The sequence below is a fragment of the Haliotis asinina genome, chromosome 6 (assembly GCF_037392515.1).
Source record: "Haliotis asinina isolate JCU_RB_2024 chromosome 6, JCU_Hal_asi_v2, whole genome shotgun sequence".
NCBI lineage: Eukaryota > Metazoa > Mollusca > Gastropoda > Lepetellida > Haliotidae > Haliotis > Haliotis asinina.
In genome coordinates, this window is record NC_090285.1 from 45,389,588 (window position 1) to 45,414,780 (window position 25,193).

General features: G+C 41.3%; 1 protein-coding gene across 3 annotated transcripts in view; it reads right to left on the minus strand.

The window, feature by feature from the left end:
* LOC137286167 (ras-related and estrogen-regulated growth inhibitor-like) overlaps nt 1-25,193 on the minus strand; it is a 69,354-nt gene that overhangs the window by 27,526 nt on the left and 16,635 nt on the right. The window contains exons 1-2 of one of the 3 annotated variants that reach the window (XM_067817847.1): nt 17,300-17,492; nt 853-1,047 (exon numbers count right to left, since the gene is read on the minus strand). In XM_067817847.1, the coding sequence (XP_067673948.1) occupies nt 853-1,047; nt 17,300-17,315 (211 nt within the window). In that variant the 5' untranslated portion in view covers nt 17,316-17,492. Of the gene's footprint in view, nt 1-852; nt 1,048-17,237; nt 17,493-25,193 lie in introns of those variants that run through there. The other 2 variants (XM_067817850.1, XM_067817848.1) reach the window with 2 other exon arrangements.

Consider the following 25,193-nt stretch of genomic DNA (forward strand, 5'->3'; position numbering starts at 1 on the left):
TTGATAGGTGTTCAATTTGAAGTTCATATTCATTTGTCCGTCTATGTTTGAATAAGCAGATACAATCGATTCTCGGATATTTTCTGACATTTTCTGTGCTTTTTGTTTGTTTAACGCCATACTCATCAATATTCCACCCATATGGCGGCGTTCTCTGAATAATCGAGTCTGGAACAGACAATCCAGTGATAAACATCATGATCACCGCAATTGGGACAACACATGTCATTCAAGCTAGCGACCCTGACCACCCGATCCTGTTAGTCGCCACTGAACATCAATTCTAACCCGGATCTTCACGGGGTTCTCTGTGTCACTTGGCGATTTTAATGCAGCATAAGCGATCGTGCACATTACTTTGGGAATACAACATTGACAGTCTTCATACTGGTAACGTGATGGCCCGTTACGCCCCATGTCTGGGTTCGATTCCTCGGTAATAACGCGTGACTTCACGTTCTGACATTGCTGTAATGTCCGAGATATTCGTTGCTAGGAAACACAAACAGCATGAGTTTCCAACTAACAGGCTTTACGATTTTACGATTTATTAATTATCTGCTGTTAACGCTACATACAACATTACTCCAGCTATGTAACGGCGATCTTTAAACCATTGGTCCAGTCTGTCAAGTGATTGACATCATGAACATCGATCTGTGCAGCTGGAATACCTTGACGTTCCCAACCCAAGTTGGCGGCTCTGATCACCGTTCGATCCCGGTAATTGCATCTTATTACAAGCATAGATTGTCGGAGACCCGGATGTTGGGGGCAGACGATCCACAAGTAATGGGCATTTCCTTCTCCACAAACAGATTTGACGACGATGTTGAATGAGGCATAACTCACCTGTCTTCCCTACTCCGGGCGTTCCCAGGATGACCAGACGACAATGACCGTCTTTCGAGTCGCCATTAGGCGGTTTTAGTCTGGTGCCATTCATCTTGTTGCGCTTCTCTTCCACGGAGTGCCGTCGGAGAACGTTCAGATAGCCAGACGACACTTTCAGGCTGTCCTGCTCCTTTTTGGCGGGAAACGTCACACCTGTAACAGACGACACACAGATAAGATAACACTGATGAAAGTAGGTTTCAAGTCAAATTAACATGTCCTGGAATCATTTCAATATACGTGTACATGCAAGGATGGATCCACGATTTAGGAGAAGGGGAGTAGGGGGTAATATCCTTCACGGATTTTTTTCGGGGGAGCGGGAATTGAGCAGTCCGGCTTTGTATCAGTGTCCCATCAGCTGGGCTGACAGATGTTCATGTTATCACTGACCGGTTCATCTGACGAAGCCTTGATTATTTTCAGCCCTCGTTAAGTACATATATTGCTGACTGATCATGGTGCATAACAATATCTGAAATACACGTGGATCTTCTAGGCACGAAAAGTCCCTCACGTTAGTGTGTATTGAGTGGTTCATGTAAGCTGACTTCGGTCACGGTGTAGTATTCTGTCAACCATTGCGTTGTATGCCTCACAAGATTTCTTGCTGAAGTTGACATTTCGGATTTAGATGCAAGACACCCCTTAGTGTGATAGATTGAAGTGAGTTTAAATTACGCCGCACTCAGCTATATTCCAGCTATATGGCGACGGTCTGTAAATAACCGAGTCTGGACCAGACAATCCAGTGATCATCATCATGAGCATCGATTGGGAACCGATGACGTGTCAACCACGTCAGCAAGCATGGCCACCCGATCTCTTACGACAAGCATGAGCTATTGAAGATCAATTCTAAACCGGATCTTCATGGGTTGTTACATTGAAGAGGTTCATACATATTTGATGCCCGCTGTGGCATGATTGCATTGAAGTAGTCGAGAAGGATGGCTAAACACAGTAATGTCACTCGAGAATGAAACTCGTCGCGTTGAGAAAGTGATGTAAAACTAAGCTCTGGACCAGGGTGAATTTATGCAACGTTCAGGCTTCGGCAAAGTCTAATCACAGACGTTAAACCCATGGATCTTCCGCATGACTTCAACCCTTGTAACCAGAGGAAACCACAACGCCTGAAGAAAGTACTGAATAAATTCATCGATCATTTTATACAATTTCAATTTGAAAACGAAACCCAAAACTTTCATATCTCTATCACGTGACATTGTAGGAAATAATATCGCTGTAACAACCCCAATCAATATTAAAACGGACACGATAACAAATCTTACAACGCTTTAAAGACTTTGCCGCAAGGGTTTATATTTCTAACACTTTTGGTTTTAAAAACACACTTTTACTTTTTGCGTTATCTAGTAGATTGGCAGCGACATTCATATTATATGTTTGGGTGAAATCACTTCGCTGGATTATCGAATAAATAATGTCGACTTGCAGAACCGGAATTCTCCTTACAGCTCACATTGCATACTCCATAGCAGGGTTTTTACATAATCTACCTCATCATTCATCCACGTCTGGAATTTAATTTCGATTAATTTGAAATAACAACGTACTTGTGCTGGTGATGTGGAAAGAGACCTGATTTGGGTGAATTCAAAGCGAGTAAAAGTGGCAATTATGCGGAACGGGAAACTTCACGTTTTCACCATGAAACGCTTTTGTGACGGAAACGCGGAGTAATTATTGCCGCATATTTTTATGACGACACTGTGGGAAAAATTTAGGCACTTTTCCCAGAATCAATCCAACCATCGAAGACCTCATTAAAGCGCAATCGAACCAAACTCCACATCTGTTGATCGAACTGACAGTTACGGGCGCTAATAGAGACATTTCGCACTCAAACATACTCATATTGTAGAGTGCTTTTGAGATGAAAAAAATCTCTTAAGGTTCTGGATTTTAATGAATATTATTTTTGTAAAATATGAAAAAATACAAAATTGCTTTTTCAAAGAGTTAACAAGACGATTGACTTTCTGAGATACAAGACTTTCTGCAAAGCTGCTGGCGACGATATTAGGTCAGCAAGCAATTGCAAAGAAAATCCGGTAGATCTCTCTCCTCTTATCTGACGAAGAAATAAGACAACCGGACGTACTTATCTCACTGGAAACCTAACTCCTATTAATTACGCTTTAACTTTAGATTTTTTCGCTGCCTAAGTTTGTTTCACTACAAAGATACAGTGATTTATTTACAAACTGGATTTTGTTTGCTTGTTGATGCTACACTCAGTAGTATACCAGCTACATGGCAACGGTCTGTAAATGATCGAGTCTGGACAAGACAATCCAGTTACCAACAGCATGAACATCGATCTTTGCAATAAAGGTACGATGACTTGTCAACGAAGTCATCGAGTCTGCCCGCTCTATCTCGTTAGTCGCCTCCTATGACAAGCTAGCAAGGGATGCTAAAGACCAATTCTATCCTGGATCTTCTCGCGTCATTTACATGCTACAAGATGGAGATAAAGGCAAGGCTCGCCATCGCCCTCCTTCCAGTCTTTTACAAATCGATTTCTTTCAGAGTGTGGACATACCGGTCCCTCAGCCATGGTGTTTGGGTGTCGACAAGATGATAATTTCAAGCACTTAGAACAAGCCGTGGGATGCCAGTGTAACAAAATACGGGACACTTCAAAACACCCTGCATAAAACCAGTAATGACGTTATTATTAAAAAAAATAAAAAATCGAAACTTCTCAGCTCCGTACACTGTTTTGATTGACACACTCAAAGTGCAGTCATTACCACACTATTCACACTTCACCATCCTTCAGAACGATTCGACCTTTGCATCGACCTCTAACAAAGATTCTGACACGCAGATACCAGCTATCTAACGTAACACGAGTATTGCACCTTCTGACGTATATTAGACGCTGCTTTTAAAACAAAACTCGCCATGATGCCTTATATTTTGACAAGAATTATTATGGTGAGAAATGTTTTAAACCTGAAATCGACCCTAATCTGTTATTGCACGGGTGGTTGCTGGTCTGTTAAGACCTTTCACATCCCATAGACAGCTGAAGTATTACCGTACAGATTATGTCTCTCGAGGCAATTAGCGTGAATGAAGATTTAAGTGAAGACGACAAAACTCTTTCCGTATTTGTAAGAAATCACTTCTCAAAGCAAACTAGTACGTTAACCGTTCTCCTTATTAAGTAATATAACATATTTTTACTCAGACATTTCTGACTTTTAGTACGACATTTTGGTGCCATATACTGTATACAAACATAACAGGATACCAGACCCTCCTAGAGGCACCAATCACAAACACAAGTGTAGCCAAGGCAATTGTTCACTGTTGGTTAACCGTTCTGTATATATTATATTAATATATTATATTATATTATATTATATTATATTATATTATATTATATTATATTATATTATTAATCAACATATGTGTGTATTTCAGCATGACCATTTTTCAAGTCACACTGTGACAAACATACTCCATGCATGTAATATTACCCTTATTATACACTCTCCATCTATAGGCAACATACTTGGGTAACTGAAGTAAGGGAGTGAGGGACTTGTTTTATCAAAGTCCTTGCAGTGGGAAACAACAGGAATGTCGGTCTAACAGATAGTAAACTTTTTGGGAACAGAACCCATGCTAGGCGATTTAAAGCGTCAACCAGTTGGACATATAACCGCTTACGTAGACACGTGCTTCACATTGGGCGCCCTTCAGTATGAGGTGGTGGTATTGCAGGAATATTGTTAAAACCATACTCACTCATTCACGCCAAAATTAGCCTGACACATAGAGATAAAACTGCAAAACTCAGAATGATGGGCGTTTCTTCCACTGAAGAACACCGACGTCCACTTGAGATACGATATTGAGATAACTTCGAAACGTGCAGTGCTGTTTGAATGTTATGAATAAGCGTTGAACCTTTACCATTTTTCGATATTCAAGCAAATAAGAACTACCTTAAGGTTTAAGAAGGCTATGAAAACATAATATCACAAACAATTTCACCTTTCAACCTGTTCAGAAAAATAAAAACAAAATCCTTTTTATAACGGTAAACATACGGGTACACACTAACGCAAATGTGTCATTTATCATGATTATTGTCACGATTATCCATACAGGAGTCGAAACTTGATACGAGCGCTGATCCATCAAATGGTTGAGCTCGAACGATTTCATTGAGACTTTTAGCAAGAACATCAATGTTCTAATGGTGAGCGACCTTGGTGACCTTGACTATTGATGGCTAATCACGACATCAATTCCCCAGCTTACACGGGGAGGTAATCATTCTTGACAGGATGTAAGTGAGGGGTCTCCCTCCCTTGTTTACATGCTTGTTAGATTAATCTTGGCTTTCTCACGACATCGATCTGTAGCACAATGTATTGGGGACGTGGTCGTGTAAATCCCCTCGAACACCGTCAACGTCCTCGACGTCAGTAACGATAACTAGCATCAGCTTTAATAGTAACTGATGTCTCCCCTTATTGTCATCATTATATCTCATACTATCACCATTATATCTCATATTATCACCATTATATCTCATGCCTTCCTGTAGGTGGACGAAGTTTGCTAGACCAGTGGATAGATAGTTCTCCCGTTGCGTTGAAGGTCCGGGTTCGATTCCTACCCTATGCACAACGTATAAAGACCATATTGCTACAGTAGTGCTTAAATCCATATTCATTTATACCACACATTTATACAAGCACACTTATCATTTCCAATGCAATGAAACCATATTATTCAACATTGTTTTATTCAGCAGCGACCTTCTTCTGAATTACCGACACTTGGCTATAACAACAAAAAGTGATTAAGTTGCGTTTTGCATCGTAGTGAATAAGGAGATGACAGAAAAAATAGCTCACGGTTATGCGGAGCAGAAAGTGAAAAATGAATTGAAGCAGCAACCAGGAAATATATATACAGCATGAATATGAAGAAACTGTACGAAGAATGTTAGCAACTGAAAGCTCAGGTGCAACGTGACAATGAATATTCTCAAAAGAACAGAGAAAAAGAACAAAAAGAACCCTAATATACGCGAGCACAAAGTCCATTAAATCATTTTGCAATGAATTACAGCGGTTATAACTTACACAGTAGCCAACACCCACGCTAAACTAAAGCATTATGTTTTCCTTATCTCTAGTAAAATTGATGTACAATGTTCAGGTATGTTCACCATGCCCGAAATGGGTACCCGGTGGTAATATAACCGTTAACCTTCTAGCGCCTCAGGGGCAGCTTGGCATGGGCTAGTCGGGTAATACTGTCCATCATGTTGATCTAGTAGAGCATGTATGTTAAGCACAATACAAATGATAACATTTTGATGTCCTCGGCCTGCTGAAATGACAACTGATCCAAGTCTCGCTTGAACGCTCTGACTACGAACCGTCTTTGTAGCGGCACATCACAAGCAGATATGACGTACTCCCGCCTCATTTCTCTTACCTCATACGCGATGAGACAGACGCACGGTAGGCAGTAAAGGGGCTAAACATGCATATTCACTTGAAAATTGTATTTGGACGCAAACGTTATCAAAACGTTACCTGGATTCTAACAGGTTCCGAAACACTGCAAACTGAATTTACCAGTGTAACATACTTGAAGTCACTTTTAAATAAACATTGAATATCCGGGTTAGAATTGGTCTTCAGCAACTCATACTTGTAACAGGCGACTAAAAGGTACTGGGTGTTTAGACTCGCTAACTTGGTTGACACATCACCGGAATGTCTGGTCCAGAAGCGATTACAGACAGACCACGATCTTACAGCTGAAATATTGCTGAGTGTGGCGTTAACTAACTAACAAACATTAATTATCTTGTTGGTTTCATCCATAGACTCCTGCACTGCAAAAATGTGCATGACTTCCTTTCACCCGACAGCCCCTGTTGGGACTGCTTGGAAGAGGCATGACTTCACTTCATTTAACAATGTAACGGAAATTATACTTGAGTCGTACAGCTCTGTAAGATGACTTGCATGAAAGCCTAACATGATAACAAGTGTTGACAGCTGAAGGATGCGAACATCCAAATCAGGGATTTATCTCAAAGCACCTCGGTGGCGTGAAGTACATCTAAGTCATTTGCTGTAGCAGCAGATAGCCCGAGTGATGGTCTGGAAGTACTTAGGTATGCTGGATGAGGTTCCAAGGCCTGGCGTTATGGTGGACATCGATTTTCTGACTAGCTACAAATTGATATTTCAAATGTTTAGATTTCCCCAAATGACTAGTGACAGTGAATCTGATTTGTTTTCGGTTAGTAACGCTCGGACTCTAATACAGTTAGGATCAGATAGATTGTATTACTTTTAAGTTGGAGTTGCAATGAAACTCAATAAATAAGACACTTATTTGGCGGTTACTTCAAATAACTCGGTCCTGGAGTTCACCCTGTCCCTTTTCATAAACAACGATGAAGATTGAGTGATGCGAATTCAAAGGGTGCAGCTGTGTGTAAGTACGAATCTGTATCGACAATGATTATAGACCTGTAGCGAATATTGGCAAGGCTGAAAATTTGTGTAATTCACATGAGAGTCTGCAAAAATGATACGCAAAATGGAAATCAAAATCGGATCAAGCACAGCCACCACACCACTTTCATACGAGTTTTTGTACGGATATGTTCATCGCAGTGGATCGGGAGATCTGCATAATGGCAATAAATCTGTAAGAAACTGATAAGAAAGGCTTAACTCCGAAGACCCGCGTTCGATACCCTACATGATTGCAATATGTGAAGCCCCCACCGTGATATTTCTGGAATATTGCTAAAAGAGGCGTAAAATCATACTCACTCACTCACTCTAACGTGCCACAGTTCCTCAGACAATTAAGTTTGCTGGTTCGAATTCAAGATTATTATTCTTGGTTTGTTAGTACCATGCACAGGTGGGTGTCATATTCTCAGCGGCAAAACATGTAACAGGTGAATCGCAACCACAAAGCATTTATTTTGTAAATTAAATACTGTTCAACGCTCCTAAAACGCAATTAAACCGTCATCTCACGTAACCCAATTGCCCATGCTCCTAGCCGTGCATTGTACGAAGCGAGTGAGTATGGCTTTACGTCACTTTTATCAATATTCCAGCAACACCACAGCGGGGAACACCAGTAATGTGCTTCAAACATTGTATCCATTGGGGAATCGAACCAGGGTCTTCAACATGACAAGCGAAAGCTTTAACCGCTTGACTTTCTAACCGCACCTACTGTACGAAGAACGACCATGAACTGTACTAATGATTAAGTAGAATACCAGCTAAAATTAAATGAACTTGATACAAAATGCCACGTGCATTGTGTCGTGTTGTAATAAATCACTCAAAGTCCCCGATGATTATCTGCAGAGGTTCCAGCAGAATACCTTTCGGTAACTCCCCATAGTTAATAGCATTACATATATTAGATGGAAGATCAGATGGAAGATCAAAATAGGTGGGACATATCGTATTCTTGCTGATAAGAAAGGGCGGGCATCTGTATCGCTATAGGATACATCTATTAAAACACATGACGTATCTACAAATCCATAGTTTATCTCTCATGCTAGTTTCTTGACGACTGCTAAGATCTCGTCACAGTAGGGGGCGTAATTCGAACTCCCTCATATACACACTGGCTCCGATATAGGGATATCTGTGATCGTAATGATTGGTGAATGGTAGTATTTTATGTTGGAATTGCGAGATATATGCTTGATGTAGAACACGGAGTAGAATACATGGTGTAGGATCACCACAGCTTACTGTGGATTCATGACTTATTTTGATCATATTCACAACTGATCACTGAGGTATAACGACTTTGGGCAACAATTATGCATAAAAATCTGAAGATATTTTCCAGTTTACCCATACATTCTACATAACACTGGTTATATTTTGACGAATATCTAATACAGCACAAATACCTGGTTAAGGCGCGTTAACAGAACACGGCACGCTTCTCCAGATGGTGGCAAGTACTGATATATTATATGTTTGGGTTAACGCCACATTCCAGCTATTTAAATGGGGGCTGTTCATAAGGCTGTCTCTACGTTCTTTGTGTTTCCCATCTCCTCTCAGGTCGAGCCTTAATTCCGACATGAGTGAGTTTAGTTTTACGCCACTAATATTCCTGCAATATCATGGCGGGGGACACCGGAAATGGGTTTCACTCATTATGAGGAATCGAACCCGAGGCTTCGTCGTGACGAGGGAACACTTTAACCACGGGGCTACCACACCATCTCATTCCAGTAGTGCCCCTATACGATAAAAGCAAACCTTAACTCTTGCACAAAACAGATTCAGATGCAAAGCAACTCGCTCGAAAACTAATATACTGACTAATACTAGGTGACTGAAATGTTACAAAAATCAGAAAATACAACACACGATAAGGTTAAAAAAAACCCCAAAATTGTTTAAATTATACTTTTTGGCCCGTCCGTTCTCTTGCAGGTTGAGAATTAGATTAGAGCAATGAAATGAACAAATACTTTAAAGAAACAAATGGTGTCTACAGTCACTAAATGCATAAATATAAAGGACCAAAGAGACTTTCTTCATTTTAGAAATTGTGGTAACCTCGATTTATATTCTATTCTTGTATAGACTGTATTGGGTGTATTTTTTCAGGGTCTCATGACTATATGGAGATGAGACATACAAAGTAAGGATGACCTATCGAGCCTGGACAAGGTATATTATCACAACCGACTCATGGGGAATGTTAACACGATCGCAGTCATGCAGGCCGTGGAAACAGACAACCCGACCTATTAAGCCTTTACGTACAGCATGCTGAGGTCATATATATTTCATGCAAACGACGAAGCCATGGAGGGCACAGATGATGCAAAGAAAATGAAGGGAAAATGTGAAATCCTTTGGAAATGTGGTATGCTCGCGAAATAGAATACCCCTACCTTTTTTGAACGGTATTAAATTGCTATAACTGACTGGGTTAAAGAAAAAGTCATTAGGTCATACGTGACTTATGTCGGTCATATTGTGTAAGAACAGGCGCTACTGTAATCCAAACCGATATTTTTCTGTCGTTTTATAACTGATATGGTGGGGTTTTGTGTTGCCTGGATTGCTTCACCACCGACGATGTTAACAATTAAGACTGCATTGACATAACGAGTACTGTTACTGTCGACAGAAGATTTGGTACAAAATTAATTACTGTGAATTTCAACACATTTCTTTTCTACTACAACATTATATGCCACACTGTCAACGGTATTATATAACATTGATTAAGTCAAGTCCGATTGTGATGAAATATATATTATAAAATCAGTATTTAAGGGATTTCCCATGAACTTACAATTGAAATGTTTCGCTACAGCGTTCGTTCTAGTGAAGAAAAAAATGCGTTAACATTTTTCTCTAAGTATCCCAGCATGCATGTATCAAGTTAAATTATGCGTCTCTCAGTCAATGATATTTACGTCAGTAATGCATCTGAGTACAATACAGCTGCCCCAGGTACCTGTGTGTGAATGAGTATACTCTTACGCCGCTCTTTAGCAATAAATCACTCACTCACTCACCCTGTAATAGTGGATGCGTTTAATTCAACGCCTCACGCAGCAATATCCAGCTATATGGCGTGGGTCTGTAAATAATCATAATTGAGTCTAGACTAGACAATCCAGTGATCAACAGCATGAGCATCGATCTCCGCAAATGGAACTGATGACACGTGTCGACCCACTCAGCGAGTCTGACCACCCGATCCCGCTAGTCGCCTCTTATGATATAAGCACGGGTTACTGAAGGCCATGTCTTAGCTGGACCATCACGGTCCACCTTTCTAACAGTGTTTAGAGGCGGCTAATCTCGCCCTGACTCACTTCCACAAAACATAAATGGCATCAATCCCCGCAAACACTAATGTTATCAAAAAACATGAAACCAGATTTAATGACTGATCATAATTGATGTATCTGGACAAAAACTTCGACCAAAGGGAGTCCATTTAATCAGTCACGAGGCCAATGCTCGTAATAGCTAAAAGATAACAATGTCAAATTACATGCGGATTAATCAAAGTGGATTGCTTTTCCCCTGCGCTATATAAAACATTCCTCTTACAGCACCGAGCTGCGAAAGCAGGGAAAGTGCACTGGCAATGACACGGTCAGTAGCGTTAAGTAAATGCAGTAGGACGAATTAAGACAATGACTGATTGAAAAGCTAAATCAGAACACGAGCAATTCAACAGTGTTATTGTCATAAACGTATTAAACTCATGCTTTCATTCGGCAAACGCTGGGTCAACACTGAAGTCACTTGAGTGCATGCGAAGCATTAATTCACCATTCATTAAAATAAAAAAATACGATTTGAATTCCGGCACGTTGCTGTGTATGAAGAAACGCGATATGTTTATAGTGGCTTTTCAACTTACAGAATGAGGGGGATTCACGAGGACATCTACTGGCTGAGCCAGCGAATTTTGTTTTACGTCGTTTTCAACTATATTCCAACAATATCACAGCGCGGACATCTGTAATACCCTTCACACACTGAGCGGATGTAGGGAATCGAACCCGGGCCTCGGCTAAAAGACATATTAAACAACACTCGATCCCCTCCACATCCCGATTCCCTCAACACACACACACACACATGACAACACCCCTCTTCCCCTCCCTCCGTCCCTGTAGTTACTGATCACATACAGCACACCGTTATATCCATTCACTAGATCCAGGTAGATGGAAAATCCACGATCATATAATCAGCTCCAGCTATACAAGCCTCGTTTTGAAATATTGGGCAACAAGCAGAGTGCTCGCCCTTGGTGTATGTAAACATGGTTACACTACGCTTCCAGTCCAGCTCGTGTGTCAGGATCGTCGAACACCGACACACCCCAGAACTGCCTAGGATATCATTAATTCTTCAGTAATTGTCAGCAAATCCTATACCATATGGCTTTAGCTTGCAATTACCGGGCATTAGACCACGCTATCTTGTTCAGTGCACAGGTCGAGAGACACGGCAGACGGATATTTTGTATTTAATTGGTTCGATGATCACGATGTTTATGCCCATGTGTGCCCCATTATGTCAGCATATATCGATCGATATTTCTACCAGCTTGCCATGGTCAAACATGGTTGTACAGTATGTCATATATGGTGCTGACTGGTGCTCGGTGTTTGAAAATGTATTGTTTTGAATAACACATATATACACTTCACTGAGTGACGACTGAGTATGGTTTTACGCCGCTTTCAGCAATATTCGATCACTATCACGGTGGGCTTGGCAAATTGCCCCCATGTGAGGAATAGAACCCGGTGCTTCGGAGTGAAGAGCGAACGACGCCTCAACCACTAGGCTACCCAAATGCTCAAGCTTCTGTAAATGGGGTATTTTGGGGGTACGACGTTGTCGCTACCAACCAATGAATGATGTTAAACGCGAGAAAGTGAGTGAGTGAGTCTTTCAGCAGTATTTCAATCTTTTCAAGGCGTGTAGTACCCCTTCGGCGAAATTCCCAGCACATGTCATGTGTGCATGTGCAACAGAAAGACCAGTAATCAAGGCGATCGTGACACGTGAACGTCAGTAGTAATCATTTAGTTAAGTCATCGTAATTTAACATAAAACATCTTGAGCACGATACAGTACACCTGTTTGGTTTGTTGTATGTCGTCAACATCGTCCAAACTGCCACATTGCCCATTGTTCTATAATTATGACAACATACAGCTCATGCCAGCAACACAAAGTCGTCTTAAAGGAAAAACAAACCAGAAATACAACATAGGTGAAGAAGAAAAATTGACAATGAATAAGCTGCAAGGAATTCGAAACGTCAGGTTGAATGTTTCGTTCACCATATTCACAATTGCTTGGCAACACTGTAAATTCTAAAGATTGAAATTCTTGACATTCTAAGTTGCTGTTACCTTTTGATAAACTACAGTTTCCCGACCTCCACTGAAGGCAACAAGCACCTAAAACAAGCACGATATAATGTCTTGCCTAATATTTCTAGTTAACTCATGAGTTAAACCATAAGCTGACTGCCCTTTTTTGTGCTCAGTCAGGTTTGGTTTGGTGTGCTCGTTGTTTAATGTCAGCAATATTTTCTTTTCCGTTTTGACTATTCTGGCTGTATGAAGGCGGCGATTGACATCTCGAGTGAGTGAGTTTAGTTTTACGCCGCACTCAACAATATTCCAGCTATATGGCGCCGGTTTGTAAATAATCAAGCCTGGGCCAGACATCCCAGAGAGGAACAGCATGAACATCGATGAGATACGATCGCAAATGAAATACGATGTCAACCAATTGTGTCAACCAATTCCGATAGCCTGACCACCCGATCGCATAGTCACCCATTACGACAAAAATGGGTTGCTGGCGATGACCAATTCAAAGTCGGATCTCTGTGCTGACTTACAGAGGAATTACATATCAACGATATTACATTCCCTGTCAATATACTTTCAGCGAAGTAATTCTCAAACACTTCAAGGTAAATGGTTTAACGTGAACAGTGTAGAGTATTTCTGCTTACGGAATCAAGAGAATGTCAGAATTTATCCAATACTGTCCACAAAGCGAATTCATTGTTCTTCAATGCTTGATTCGTTTACGGTTTCTCATTTTCATTCCAACCAGTAATGAGGAGACAGTGGTTTTGTAAATCTCCATTTTCAGAACACGTGATTTACATCATTTTGAAATTTAAGTTACAATATTTGAGAAACAGAAACAAAAATTAATAGTAAATTATTCAAGTCCAGTAATTGGAAAATGATTATTAAACTTGATTCCAGACATGTATATTTAGGCATCTTTGGTCTGAAAGAATCATGAGATGTATCAATCTAAGATGGGAACTGGTACCTAGTACAGAAAACGGTATTCATGAACAACGTACACATGTGCAAGCATATATATGCTAAAGGATAGTCTACATTTGTAGATATAGAACCTGCGTATATATATACTGACAGTGTTCTACAAAGGATGACTTAGTCGTGGAAGTCAACAACCTTTCGCAAAGAATACCTTCGAAAACATGTGAAACAAGGATACAGTCTGCGAAGCCTTACGAAGCCTGTCTACTGGGAGTGAGCTGTGTTGAGGTAATGGCTTCAAACCTACTTCTTGTTGACCCAAGAGACGCTTTTCTGTCACATTACAAAATGGACTGATAGTTGAGTTTTAGGCCGCAGCGACATTCCAGCTACATCATGTCGGAAAACATCACAAATAGGCGCGTAGCAACCTGTACGTCCCATATGCTGTTGAGCCTTTGTATTTAAAGTGTATTGAGAGCTTGCCCAACATCATTAGCGGCAACCATGTGTTTGCCTGGGGATTTTTTAGAATGGTAGCTACGCTCCTGACAAATGGGCTTTAACATAGTGTATCCCTATGGGGAATCAAACTCATGCCTTCGGAGTAACGAGCCAACGCATTGACCACTGAGCTACCCATCGACCACTGAGCTACCCATCGACCCTTAACAGGTAGGTCAGGATGATAAACTGGCATGGAATTTTATACTGCTGAAAGTCCCAAACACCTCACTTTTATTGAATTTCGTTGTGTCCTTACCTTCAGACACGAATATTAAGATATTTGTCTTAATACAATTCGTTATTTGCGACTCTCTTCCAGTTTTACGTGGTCTATACAAACAACACTTTGGAAATATGTTTGTCGGAAATTCAAAACGCCAGAGAATAATCATTTTCCAGAATCTCCGAAATTTCACCCTAAGACCGAAATACACATATTTATGGAAACTTAATAATAAAATTTGATTACAGGTTAATCAGTGCTTACAAAAGACGTTCTTGAAAAAGGTCTGCATGTTCTGATATACACAAAGCAACAGCTAATTCACATTGTCACGAAACAGCCATTCGTATGTCCGAGAGATTTATTTGAAACCTCAACAATGACCACAGCAAGCTAACCTGTAACCAGATCTTATAAGTAATGCATGGCGCTCTGGCCAGCGCGGTGAAACCGACAGGCGTCTCACCCGGTGTGGTGCGTTAATTTAACTCCGAGCAGTGAAAGAACGGGCTTAAAATGAAACACAGGAGGTAATACAAAAACTAGAGGTATATTGTTTTCTTGGGGGAGAAGCTATTCTGGTAGTCGCGCCTGCTTCGCTTCGAGCAATTATTTGAAGTATTTCTCAATATGGTTACAAGCGCCAGAAACATATATGAAATACTCTGTAGGTTAGGGTGATCCAAGATCACAGCAGTTCATTCATGTCAATAAGTTACTTGGGTGGATCAAGCTTAGAATTACAGTGGATAATATTTATCGACTTGTGCACTACAAAATTCCTGAAATTACACTGCTAGTTTTGTTTATGAGTTATTCATGAAGTGCGCGGTTAAACAGCTTTTTCACAAATTCCACATCATCAGATCACAAAATGGTGTGCTCTGTATTGTATTTTTTTTCTCTTTTTTTTTGCAAATTCCACGTTAACTGATCGTATAATATTTTACAGCGGTGCTTGACATTAATATTGCAGAGCTGCACTTTGGCATATGTTGGAATGCTAAAGGTGATCACGACATATTAAAATGGAAATGTGATACTTGTTTCGAGAAAGATTGATATTTTCAAAGTCTAAGTGAGATGAGTGTGGAAAATACTTCAGGGTGTGGTCTGGGAAAGAGAGTGGGCTGGGATGAGTTCACGTCAAACGTAACGCTACAGTTACTGCCACTTCAACGCGGGGGCAACGTAACGTGCTTCACACCTCGGATTCGTGTGGGACGGAACGTCGGACAAACATAACATGTCCTGTTGATGACACTTTGTCACGTGTATGACGGTTTGTGAGGACGACACGTGGGAGGGGGTGTGCTTCTGGCGCTGACTAGACTGACGTTCAGTGTCTAATTATATAAAATTGAAAAGGAGCTCCAGTCAACCTGTGGAGTGAGAGTGGTTTTAAGCCGCTTTTAGCAATATTCTAGCAATATCACGGCGGGGTAAACTAGACATGGGCTTCAAACAATGTATCCATGTGTGGAATCGAACCCGGATCTTCGGCGTGACGAACTTACGCTTTCACCAATAACCTACCACGCGCCCCTGTGAACGTGGAGTAATCTAGACTTTCTTCATTTGCAGGGGATAATTATATGGTTCAGGGACTGCGAGACAGGTTAGGCGATGACGTTCAAATGACAAACACGTATCTCAGAACAAGCTCAGAAAAAGGAAACAATTTGAGAAGTGTTGACTATTTTCGGTTTACGATCTGGCGTTTCAATCTTCCAAATTGCTTTTTTTTCAATTAGAATTTCGAAAAGTCATCGCCTCGAATTCCCTTGCACTAAATTTGTTCAGCTGACCTGGAGTGTGTGTTTAGGGAGCGACTGGGTACACTGCTGGTCTATTGTTTTATTGATGCTGCATTCATTTTGCTTTGTAAATAATGTAATGAGACTGAACCACACTGTCACACCGCGTTTATCAAATGCCAAACATACCTCCGTACCGTCGTAAACGCCATTTAAGAAGTTCAAATTAACCAGGATTATCTCTGCTTCAAATAACTGAATAGTTCCAGCACAAGCATTTCATCTTTATGCAAACTGTAAAACGAATTAGGCAAAACACGTTATGCAGTCCTGGACAGCATAAGAGATTTCAATAATACAGACTTCAACTATTGGTAATAAGCTCATCTTTTAAAGATGCATAAGGAACAACAGTCCAAAGACCACATGGAAATGGCAAAATGATAATGCAGCTCTATGCATATATGCATTACAATGCATGTGGGACGTAACTTTGTAGTCAGGTGTCCTGACTCGGAGAAGGTGCAAACTGTCAATCTGGGAAAGGATCTGGTGCGCGTTGATATGTGGTTAATAAAGGTCGGGACTAGGTTAGGCAGAGAGGTAATTATCGATATGGCTGAAGGAGAAAGTCTACATATAAAATTACCCTAACACACCTGGTAAACATGTTAGGGATTACCCCCGTACTTCTATCATGGCAAGTGTAGGGTTAGAAGTGTTTAGTGGTGTACCGTCCAAATTACGATGATAATACTAAAATACATCGTATATTGATACAAACGTGAACATGATACTTGCAAATAATACAACCAAAACTGACAAGAAAGAGACTGAAATGATTGCATGAACAGGCTTTTGACGAAACAAAGTAGAATGCAAAACTGAGATTGATCGAAACATCCAGCCAACACCTGTGACAATAACACGAAAATGAAGAAATAAAATGCACGTGCATGTGCATACATACTGCATGTGTGACAACAACGGTGCGTTCACGAGACATGTTCACAGACTACATCATCATCTCACATGGTGTAACCGCCATGTCGTCTGCTCCTCCACCGGATATCGTCTGCTACTCCAACTGTCGTCTGCTGCAATCCAGTAAGTCCAGCCTAGTTTTGCGATCAAGGCTCTGACTCGCCGCTCGCAGCTTCCACTATCGACTGTGCTCCAACATACCTCCTCTCACTCTGCAGGTTGAACAAGGCTTCAACCAGATACCTTCACATCGGTCTAGGCTCCGCACAGGGAGCTTAGTCGCTAAGGAGGAAGCGCTTTGTAGGCTACAAAGCAAACAACCATTTCGATGAGGTGCAAAGACGACAGTCTAGTTGGTAAATAAGTAGTGTTACTTCATGCTACACAACAGATCGACGAGTGGGATTATCCGGGTCAATGTTTGCTTGAATCAGTCGACCATGGATTTGAGGTAATGGAAAAAGCTAATCGAATCTGTGAGAACATTTGTTCGTACTCTACCGTATTGTGAATCGATTTGAACATAGGCATTTCTGATACGCCTTAATTAAAACCCGAATGGAGTCAAGAGTGACTCCACCTATTTCATCGACCACACGATCATGCGTACACTGTTGTGGAGCGTTGTTTGTTCGCATGGAACTGATATTTACCAAGGGTATTAGCAAGGATGGTTTAAGTGGCGCATTGTTGTATCCAGACACATTAATAGGTTAGCAGTGTTCAAGACTGTCAAACAATACCAAACTCCTACTTACCAAAATATTTGCATTGCAACTCTTTGAAGATTGTTAGATACAATCGGCATGACGTCAATAGAAGGTTTGTGACGTCATTTCTGGTAACATCGGGGCCCATATTGAACCGCCAGTGAAGCGTAACATTTGTTTCTCAGAAAATACATTTCTGTCTCCGAGGATAACTACTTGGGTACAGGGTTTGGGGTGGGTAGAGATTGAATATTTATAGGTGAATGGGGTACTTGTAATATGTATATGTAAATATCCAAGCAAAAATGTCTTGTGCAGACTAAACAGATCAGGGGTTGATATTGCGAGCATCGGGGTTGATATTGCGAGCATTGGTTCTGGTGATCAGCTAGATAAAAGCTTGGCAAGAGAGACATATAAGACATACGTGTTAACAATATTAACTTTACACAAATTAGTATTTTATAATAGATTTGAGTAATATGGGGAGAGTGACTTGGGTGTATGGCTTTGTCGTTGGTATATGATTGAAAGATTGTTCATACGACATTAGGTTTAAACTAATTTGCTCAAATAAGGTCTCGCTTTGAACTGATACAGGCCAGTTTCAATGAGTGAGTGAGTGAGTGAGTAAGGTTTAACGCCGCTTTTGACAATGTTCCAGCAATATCACGGCTGGGGCCACCAGAAATGGGCTTCACACAATGTACCCATGCGGGGGATCGAACTCGGGACTTCGGCGTGACGAGCGAACGCTTTAACCACTGGGCTACCCCACCGGCTCACACACCATGAGTTGTACCTCTGAACCATCAGTTATCCGGTTTAACATGACACAGCCAGCCGCCATTGTGACCAACTGGTCCTCATTCTACCACCGTCCATTACAAACACTCTAGTCCCCTAGGTGGGGCGGCTAGGTAGAATAGTGGTTAAAGCGTTCGCTCGTCACGACGAGCACCCGGACCATGTGTGAAGCCAATTCTACTGTGTCCTCTGACGTGATATTGCTGGAAGCGGCGTAAAACCATATTCAGTCCAAATTCCCGAGCGGGAACGCCGTGATGTATGTAACGTGTCACACTGGATAGCAGAGTTCGCACCTTTGCTGCGATTTCTGGCAGCACTGTTGGAAACGTAAGCCAAACGCTGTCATCCCGAGGCATCGCAGGGATTCAGTTCGAACGAAGAAACACACCTCATCGATCAAGTTGTTTTGAGTAAAAGCTAACTACAACTAAAAAAGCAATCTGAGACAGGGACAGCGTGTACCTGCAGAGGTGATATTGTTGAGAGGAAGATGCTAGGAGCTGAGAGCTCACTCGAAAGTGCATGGTCATTTAATTGGCCTCTGTGAAATTGTCGGAACAGAAAGACTTGGGGAAGTGCGGGGACATTTTTGGTGTTGGAGGTAGAGTGAGTGTGTGAGTGAGTTTAGTTTTACGCCGCACTCAGCAATATTCCAGCAGTATGGCGGAGGTCTGTAAATAATCGAGTCTGGACCAGACTAACTGGAATATGGACCAGACTAACTGGAAAATGGCTGAGTGAAGCGCTAAACAAATGAGTGAGTGAGTGAGTTTAGTTTTACGCCGCGCTCAGCAATATTCCAGTTACTTGGAAGCAGTCTGTAAATAATGGAGTCTGGACCAGACAATCCAGTGATCAACAACATGAGCATCGATCTGCGCAACTGGGAACCGATGACATGTGTCAACCAAGTCAGCAAGCCTGACCACCCGATCCCGTTAGTCGCCCCTTACGACAAGCATAGTCGCCTTTTGTGGCAAACATGGGTTGCTGAAGACCTATTCTACGCCGGGATCTTCACGGGTCGCTAAATAAATGAATAAATACATAAAAGAGATTTCACATGATAACAATTCAGACGATTAATTACCATGTTACCATGAAGCGCTAAACAAATGAGTGAGTGAGTGAGTTTAGTTTTACGCCGCGCTCAGCAATATTCCAGTTACTTGGAAGCAGTCTGTAAATAATGGAGTCTGGACCAGACAATCCAGTGATCAACAACATGAGCATCGATCTGCGCAACTGGGAACCGATGACATGTGTCAACCAAGTCAGCAAGCCTGACCACCCGATCCCGTTAGTCGCCCCTTACGACAAGCATAGTCGCCTTTTGTGGCAAACATGGGTTGCTGAAGACCTATTCTACGCCGGGATCTTCACGGGTCGCTAAATAAATGAATAAATACATAAAAGAGATTTCACATGATAACAATTCAGACGATTAATTACCATGTTACCATGAAGCGCTAAACAAATGAGTGAGTGAGTGAGTTTAGTTTTACGCCGCGCTCAGCAATATTCCAGTTACTTGGAAGCGGTCTGTAAATAATGGAGTCTGGACCAGACAATCCAGTGATCAACAACATGAGCATCGATCTGCGCAACTGGGAACCGATGACATGTGTCAACCAAGTCAGCGAGCCTGACCACCCGATCCCGTTAGTCGCCCTTTACGACAAGCATAGTCGCCTTTTATGGCAAGCATGGGTTGCTGAAGGTCTGTTCTACCCAGGGACCTTCAAGGGGCGGCTGAGTGAGTGATACAGTGACAAACTGAATGACAGGCTGAGCGAATAGCGGAGTGATTGAGTGAGTGTTAAAGTGAAGACTGAATGACAGTCTGCGCGAATAGCGAAGTGGATGAGTGAGTGATACAGTGACAAACTGAATGGCAGGCTGGGCGAATACTTGAGTTTGCTGTAGTAAACGGTTGAGTGGACGGTTGTTTGGGTGGTCAAGCGAGTAAGCTGAGCGAGCAGTCGAGTGCGTGTGGTAGGTAGTGGATGTACATATGCGTGTGAGAGACGTGTAAGATTTGTGTGTATTGGGGATCGGATGGCCATTAAAATTATTTCAAAGGATAAAGAAACAATGAAGCAAAGTTCAAGAAACAAGATAAAATGACGTCTTTGTCTGAGTAGACAAAGTGGAAACATATTTTTTTAGATTGAGATCAGAAAGGAAGTAATAGATGTTTAATTGTGACATGTGACATGTGACATGTGACATGTGGGGCTTAGGGCACATGTCGGTCACACTACAGCGAGCTATTTCGCACATTTATCTATACTGGGAGTCGAACCCCGTCTTCGAAGTGGCGAGCAAGGGCTTTAGCCACCCAGGCATTCGTCCCACCTTGACGTCCGAGAAGACGGCACTGTAAGCCTGGGTCGGGACCTGGTTGAGGGGAGGGGTGTAACGACCCACAGTTTGTGACAGCATTGGGTTTAGCAACGTCGCCAGCTGTCAAGGACTGTAGGATCTGGAAGTGTCTCGTCTAATCCCGCTGGATCTCGTGTCAGATTAGAGCCTTCGTGAGCCCTCGCTTTCTTGTCTAATCACCAACAGCGTCATAGACCGCTACCAGTCGCGTGTGTCAAGTGCCTGTTTGCGGTGGTTTTACCGGATAAATGCGCCAGGAATACCTGCGCTGCGTGTGTTCAGGAAATATCAAAGGTGAACTGTGCATAATTTGCTTGAAACAGATAAATATAAGAGGATCCGAAAACTGAGACGACATGAAAAAAGACACGGTTGTATGCACAAGAATGTCTTTTTTAAAATATCTTATAAGTGGTTTTCATTCAGAATTGTTTTCTAATCCAAAACAAGGGTATGTTTTCATATGTTGTTTTTTAAACTGGATCAAGATACTGTAGGCAACAACAAAAACAAAACAAAACAAAAAAACCCAAACAAACAAAACACCCAAGCACAAAAAAACCCAAGACATTTAAATGGTTGTTGTTTTGAGTAAGTGAAGAAAAGGCAGATGCTCATAGAATGTTTCGCACCTTAATACTGCTCAGCAATACTAAGAGTAACCGTACTTGTAATTAAATAGACGTCTATCATCAATTTCAATATACAAATATATAATGTATGATTCAACTAACAAAGCAGAAGGGCAGGCACATATATGCAAAAAGAGAAATAATTGTTCAAGTGATATCAACATTCAAATTACAATCACAATACTAGCCAGTTTAGATATTTTTTACACAGACATATGCCACTATAGATTAACTGGTCAGAGGTACATAATACTGGTCTGAGTGAGTTTAGTTTTACGCCTCGACCGCTCTCTTAGCAAATCACTGTGGAAGTAGAAATTGGCTTCATACATTGTGCCCATCTGGAGAATCGAACCCGGGTCTTCGGCGTGACGAGTGAACGCCTTAACCACTCGGCTTCCCAACCGCCTGTCAAGCAGTCAAGCAACTATTATTTACTTCGCATGAAAGGCGCCTTACGATGAACTGGTTCGAGTTACACACTCCTGGTCAAGCATTCAACCAAATAAGATTCACCTGCAAGTTTTAAGACTCCTCAAAAATGACTGAGTGAGTTCGTTTTTATGCCGCTTTCAGTAATAGTCAGGCAAGATGATGCCGTGGTGACACCAGCAATGAATATTTCGAATAGGTCAGAGATCCACACTGTTGGTTAAGTATTCAAGCTAATAAGATTTACTTCTTAGAGAGGTACATTTAGATGAACTAGTCAGAATTACGCACTTATGGTCGAGCATTCAAGCTTATGACATTTACTACGCTGCAACGCGTCCAAAGATGAGCTGGTATCCAGTCACTGACCCAGGTCAAGTCCCACATGGTGTTTGTCCAAGATAGCAGTGTTTGAAACTGATAAACTCCTATCTACATTTGTAGCACGTTAGGAAGACATGGCATTTGGAAAGTACGCGTGTTGATATTGACATCCTGGAAAACGGACGGCAGCTTGTGGTTATGGCTGTAATGCTTCCCATTCGGAACTACTCGGACCTTTCCGTTAGACATCGTCTGGCTGTTCCCGTAGTCTTCCTCACCATCCCCAAGCCGTGGCCGTATTCTTGTTATTGTATTGTAAATGTACTTCCTTTGAAGTTCTGCTTTAATTCATGCCAGTGTAATTCTTTTGCAGAAACCTTGGCCAATTTTAAATTTACAGTTCTATATGTGTACATCATGTTTTTGTTTTTTGATGGTTCCATGCCAAATTATGTACAGAGAGATTCCTGGTTTAGTTACAGTCTCAACTTGAAAAACATCCAGATCAGAAAAATATTACTGTTAAATTCTTAACAGCACATTACATTACTGTAAAATCCCGCTATAACTGCGCAATTTCGATTCCACTGAAAACATATAAACATATTATATGGAAATATCACTCCAAGGTCGCAATATATAGTTCTGTCGTCCATCTGTCGAATTTGCCCGATATATTAATAAAATGATTTAAGTGAAATAGAAAACATATATTATCTAAACACACTGAAACATTTTAACCGTGATTGTTAACGACGAATTGATGGACACAACTCGCCATCCACGTCTAAAAGCAATTCTTGGAATGTCTTGCGAACCGATTGCCCATATACTCAGGAAGCATAAAACTCTCAAATCGGATGATGCATAAGATGCCTTTCTGTGATAAATTACTAATCTCTTCCCGGCATATCCGTATTTTTAATGTCCAACAATGTAGTTCCGTAATGCCATTAGACAAAACTATAAATAACGTCAAAAGTAGGAAATCGCGGCCATTTACTGTTACTTGAAAGCTTTTAGCTTTAAATGTGAGATGATTTTCACAAAATAAATATCCATAATGCATACTGGAGATGAGATACACTAGATACTACGTCCCACAGTACGTCATTGCACGGAGATTATCCAAACATACACATCGGTAGCGTGTTTATGAGTGGGGATTGTGCCGCTGGGCGGAGGAGATATGTCACGCCATCCAATAACTCGGAGATTTCGAGATTCGGGTCCTTTCGATTTGTTCCGTAAATAAAAAACACGCATGATATCGGGGTTCCCCCGCGATAGTTTACAGACCGCCGCCACTTGGCGTAAAACTAAACTCACTCACTCCCCTCCGTGCCCCTCCCTCGAGATTGAAACTGAAATGCCATTTAAACTGAGCCTGTAATGCCAAAAAATAATAAAAGTAATAAAATAAAAAAATAAAAGTAAAAAATAAAAAAATAAATCATTAATTTTATCCACATTTAACAAGTGTTGGAGCAACACATTTGGTTGGATATCTTGCATTGTGATTATATTTAAAATTTCATCCAGAAAATTGTTCGCTGGATATGTCGGTTGACCAGGAAGAAATATGTAACAGTAATAAAAGAATAGATCAGTCAAGTTAGCCGAAAATATATTTAAAGAAAATACGAACCCCTATCCCATTAAGAATATCAAATAGTCGGTTCTTTAAGGTGCCCTTTGATTATTTTAAAAAATGAAATCATGTCCCGAAACTATTCGCTGTCCAGGCAAGAGTGAGTGAGTGAGTGAGTGAGTATGGTTTTACGTCGCTGCCTTTTGCAATATTCCAGCAATATCACGGCGGGTGACATCAGAATCCCAGGATGAAATATGCAACAATTACACAAATTGACAGTTAGGTTCCTCTTAATGTATTTCAACAAAAACGCGAACCCCATCACCTATATTAAATAGTCGCGGGTCCGACACATGTACGTATGTACTGGTAACGTTTGCGCCAGCAGGTAGTGGTTGGTGAGGTTGTCGGTGGAATTGATGCTGATACTGAGTATGTAGATATCTAGGTTATCCTGATAGCTGACCATGGTATGCCGGGCATGCTAGTGGCGTAGGGTTCCTTGGTGCAAGGGAACTACATATAGATAGTACAGGCATCACTGACGGCGTGTAACAGTGTTTTGATATGGAAATGTTGCGGATGTTAGCGGCGTTTAGGTGCGTAGTGAAAACAAGGTGTTGTATACGTGTAGTTGTAGTTGTGGCGGCGGTAGTAGTGGTGGTGGTTGTACTGGTAGCAGAAGGATTATATAGAGTGTGTATATGTGAAGTAGTTGTAATGGAAGCAGTAGTGGCAGTAGTCGTAGTAGAAATAGTGGAAGAAGTAGTGTCGTCGTCGTCGTCGTCGTCGTCGTCTTCGTAGTAGTAGTAGTAGTAGTAGTAGTAGTAGTAGTAGTAGTAGTAGTAGTGGGAGGGGTATACGTCTTCGTAAATTAAGGAACAAACACGAGGATGGTCTGACTATCAAAGACCTAAGAGCGTATAAAAGTGGGACGTTTAAGGCCAGGATTTTGTCAAAGTTGTGCTCTTTGGGTTAAAAACACTAACCTGACACTCTGATATGTCAAACAATTCTAAACATTTCTGGATATGGACCCACCTTAGGAGTGTCCC